This window comes from Pterocles gutturalis, unplaced genomic scaffold (assembly GCF_000699245.1).
Source record: "Pterocles gutturalis isolate BGI_N339 unplaced genomic scaffold, ASM69924v1 scaffold7801, whole genome shotgun sequence".
Lineage (NCBI taxonomy): Eukaryota > Metazoa > Chordata > Aves > Pterocliformes > Pteroclidae > Pterocles > Pterocles gutturalis.
In genome coordinates, this window is record NW_010100285.1 from 1 (window position 1) to 4187 (window position 4187).

The window sequence follows — 4187 nt, forward strand, 5'->3', positions numbered from 1 at the left end:
TTCTCCTCCCAGCCTGTGTCTGTGCTGGGAGGTGACACCTCACGGCTAGAGGACTGAACACCAGGTTTTCAGAACAATTATTTCGTGCTCTCGCCATATAGGATGAGTGTGGAGAGGATCTGAGATTTCTCCCCATTTGTTGCAGCATTTTCTACTCAGAACACACCAGTTTCCTCTCTGTCCACAGGTTGTTACTAGAAAGCCGTCCATTCTGGCCCGTAGTCTGGCACTAAAAGGCATCCTGCCTGATAAAAACATCCCCCTCTGACTTCAAACACAATAAAAGCAGGACATTGCCATGGACAATATCCACCCTCTCACTTCTCTTTTTTAAAATTATCATTTAAACACACATTGTTACAAATAACCTCAAAAAAGCAGCAAAAACGAACAGAAAAAGTTCTGCTTTTCCCAGCGGGGTCTGATTTTACACCCTCCCCGCGACACCCCAGTTCCTCTCCACGTTTCAAAGTCAGAGCTCCTCATCGCTCACCCAAATCCCACAAGTGATGGGACAGAAAAAAGAAACCGCAAACTGATGGTGGGGCAGAAGGAGGAGCCCAGGAAGGTTCCCTGATCCCCCAGGGTGTGCTGGTGGGAAGGGAGCTCAGTTTGCAGAGGCAGATTTTGGGGTGTGCAGCTTCTCAAACGAAATTTGTGCCTTTCCTCCAGCCCTCTCGCAGGCTGTAACACTCACGGAGGGTTTCTCTGCCAAAGAGAGGAGGGATCAGCCTTATGGAGGTACAGCAGGGTGCACAAAGCAGCTGCCAGAGCTCTGCCTCATCCGGGATCACGTGCAGGATGCGACGTTTCGGGCCATCTGATCCTCACCAGGTCCTGTGTCCTGCTGCTCCATCTCATACAGGTATAAAAAAATAAAAATCTATCACGCTTGTCAGCGCTGAAATGTTGACCTCCAGCAACTCCAGACTGGAGGCTAAAAAAAGTTCTTATTGAAACAAAAAGCTTCAAATTCATCTTGTAAGAGGCCAAAACGCAACCAGAGGCACCTAACTTGCCCTGTGTCCCTGCCACTGAGCATACACGGTGGGTAGGTCCTTGCTGTGGTGACGAGGACAGCAGGGACAAGGGACCTGCCACCACTGAGCCGTTACCTGCCGCCTTCTCTGAGCTTCTTGCTCTCGTTGTAGTGAAGGAGCCACTTCCACCTCCCGCTTCTGTTCAGCTTCTCCAGCACCTTCACCACCTCCTTCAGTTGGCCTGGGGAAAGAACAAGAGCTGGAGGGGGGCAGAAGGGGGCACCTGGGGGTCTCTGGCCCAACCCCTGCTCCAGGTTGGACCACCTGAGGTTGCTCAGGGCTTCCTCCAGGTGAAGGTTGAATATCTCCAAGGAACAAGTGATGGGACAAGAGGAAACAGCCTCAGGTTGCACCAGGGGAGGTTTAGGCTGGAGATTAGAAAAAATTTCTTCACTGCAAGAGTGCTCAGGCATTGGAACAGGCTGCCCAGGGCAGTGGTGGAGTCACCATCCCCGGAGGGGTTCAAGAAACGTGTAGATGTGGTGCTTGGGGACATGGGTCAGTGGGTTGGGTGGTGTTGGGGTGACGGTTGGACTTAATGATCCTTGAGGTCTTTTCCAGCCTTCATGATTCCGTGATTCTACGGAGACTCACAACCTGGGTTGTGAAGCTGGGATCCTGTCCTGGTGTTTGAACACGCTTGCTGTGAATTTTTTCCTCCTAACATCTAAAAGGATGAGAGCAACTTGTCCCCGTCACCTCTTGTCCCATCACTGCACACGTCTGGGAGGAGCATGGCTCCGTTTTCTCTTCCCCTTCCCACCAGGGAGCTGAAGACAGCAACAAAATCTCTTTGCCCTCCCTCCTCCAGGTGAACGTCCTTCTACAACCCCTACTCCAGCCCCTGACCATCTCGGTGGTCCTCTTAAATGTTTTTGGGAGCCTGGACCCACAATCCAGGTCTGAGGTGTCAAACAAAGGGAAAGAAATGTCCCTACTGAAGCAGGAGCAGAGGACACCAATGGCAAGTTTTTGGAAGGAGTCAACAACCCAGCAGACAAGGCCAGGAGGAGACTCACCCAGCGTCACCGTTTCCAACACCTCGGCGTCCAACACCACGAAGCCACCGGTCTGAAACAGCTCCTGGTAAGTGTGACGTGTCAAATCTTCGGGGCTGTCCACTCCGGCGAACACCACGTTGGGACAGTGCTTTAGCTTCAGCAAGCACGGGACCTGCTCAAGGAAGACGTGGTTTTGCACGCTCAGCTGTGTTTCGATGGTATTTGCACTTTTCGGCCGCTCACACCCGCTCCTGGGAGATCTGGGGAGCTCACCCCGTCCCCCATCAGCATCACCCCAACGCTCGGATCTCCATCGCCCGACCCCAAAGCCGTGTTTGGTGACACGGGGAGCTCCAGGTGGCTCAGTCTGCAGCAATATTCATGAGCCAAAGCCTGGCTGAACTGCTCCGTTACGCTAGATAAGCCCAGCCTGACTCCTTTCAGCTGGGCTACTCCAAGTGATGTTATTCAGCAATTAAAAATGGAGACAGAAAAAAAGCAGAACTGACAGGCATCATAATAACATCATATCAAAATATTTTTTGAGATATTTGGTTTTAAAAGCTCTGTTCTTTCAGTGGAGAGAACAGCAGAGAGTGACAATTAAATCTACGGCTATATATAGTGTAAAATCTAAAAAACCCTTTCAAATGGATCCTGATATTAAAAAATAGCGCTGGTGGGGAAAAAAAAAAAAAAAAAGGATGGACTCAAGCCTTACGTTGTGGATGTGCGAAGAAATGTCCTCATTCCTGATGACGACGAGCAGTCTGTCGGTGTCTGGGTGTTTTGCTTTGCAGAAGCTCGAAGGTTCGATCTCCACGTGGCCGTCCTTCCTCAGCAAGGTCTGAAACAGGAATTGAGAAGGTTTGGATGGAAAATATCTTCATAATAGTGGTGCCACGCTCCCGGGACATGTGTGCTTGGGGACAAGGACAGAGGAACGAGACTGTGACCCCAGCCAGCGGTGGAGGAAGCAGCCATTTACCTTTCTTGGCAAAAACCTTTTAAAACCACCTTGAGCATCTCACCTTGCCCTGCATCAGGTCTCTTTGCTATTCTGGAGCAGCAAATTCTTCCCACGCAATCACCGTCCCCAAGTTTCCAACCCTTTAATGAGAGCTCATGCAAAAGCCACCTTGGGGGGGGTCAGAGTTTGGGCTGCTGCCCTCTGAACTCTGATCCGTTTTGGCCCAGGGAATGTTCAAGTGATAGGACAAGAAGAAAGAGCCTCAAGTTGTGCCAGGGAAGGTTTAGATGGATATTAGGAAAAAATTCCTCCACCAAAGGTTTGTCAAGTGCTGGAACAGGCTGCCCAGGGACACGGTGGAGTCCCCATCCCTGGAGGGATTTAGAAGATGTGTAGACGTGGCGCTGGGGGACGTGGTTTAGTGGTGGAGTTGGCAGTGATGGGTTTATGGTTGGACTCGATGATCTTAAAGGCCTTTTCCAACCTAAATGATTCTACGATTCTCATTTCTGGTGGCTGGAGCTGAGATGAAACAGTAGAGGCAGCTCCTGGCTCAAAGGAACCAAATCTTTATCAGGGATAAAATACTCCTCCTATCAGGGAGTGGAGTGACAGGATGAGGGGGAACGGTTTGAGCTGGAAGAGGGGAGATGGAGATGAGATCTTGGGAAGAAATGTTTTCCTGTGCGGGGAGTGAGGCAGTGGCCCAGGGTGCCCAGAGAAGCTGTGGATGCCCCATCCCTGGAGGGGTTCAAGGCCAGGCTGGATGAGGCTTTGGGCAACCTGGGCTAGTGGGAGGTGTCCCTGCCCATGGCAGGGGGTGGCACTGGGTGGGCTTTAGGGTCCCTTCCAACCCAAACCATGATTCTACAAAACGCCAGCTCTGCCAGGCTGAGCAAACCTGCCCTGCGCCTGCTCCCGCTGCCCTCAGCTCTCACCCCAGGGTCACCCACCCTCATCCAGAGCCGCAGGACCCACCATTACCTTCACTCTCGCAAAGAAAGGGTCCTCGCCCGTCTCCAGGAGGTAGAACATGTCGGAGCGGCCACAGGCCTCCTTGGCCACGCTGCGCAGGTGGAAACGCAGCGTGCTGCACAGGTCCGCAATCATCTCCTCAAAAGCAGGCGTCTTCCTGGGGAGAGACGCACGAGTCCGCTCACTCGTGGCCTCCCCGTG

At 52.1% G+C, this 4187-nt stretch overlaps 1 protein-coding gene across 1 annotated transcript in view; it reads right to left on the minus strand.

Moving 5' to 3' along the window:
• Window positions 1-1115: 1115 nt before the first annotated feature.
• Window positions 1116-4187, minus strand: part of FAM208B (family with sequence similarity 208, member B) — a gene marked incomplete at its 3' end in the record, with an annotated part of 23873 nt that continues 20801 nt past the window's right edge. Inside the window, exons 15-18 of the mRNA XM_010079192.1 lie at window positions 3996-4143; window positions 2763-2888; window positions 2060-2213; window positions 1116-1221 (exon numbers count right to left, since the gene is read on the minus strand). Coding sequence (XP_010077494.1) covers window positions 1116-1221; window positions 2060-2213; window positions 2763-2888; window positions 3996-4143 — 534 coding nt within the window. The remainder of the gene's footprint in view (window positions 1222-2059; window positions 2214-2762; window positions 2889-3995; window positions 4144-4187) is intronic.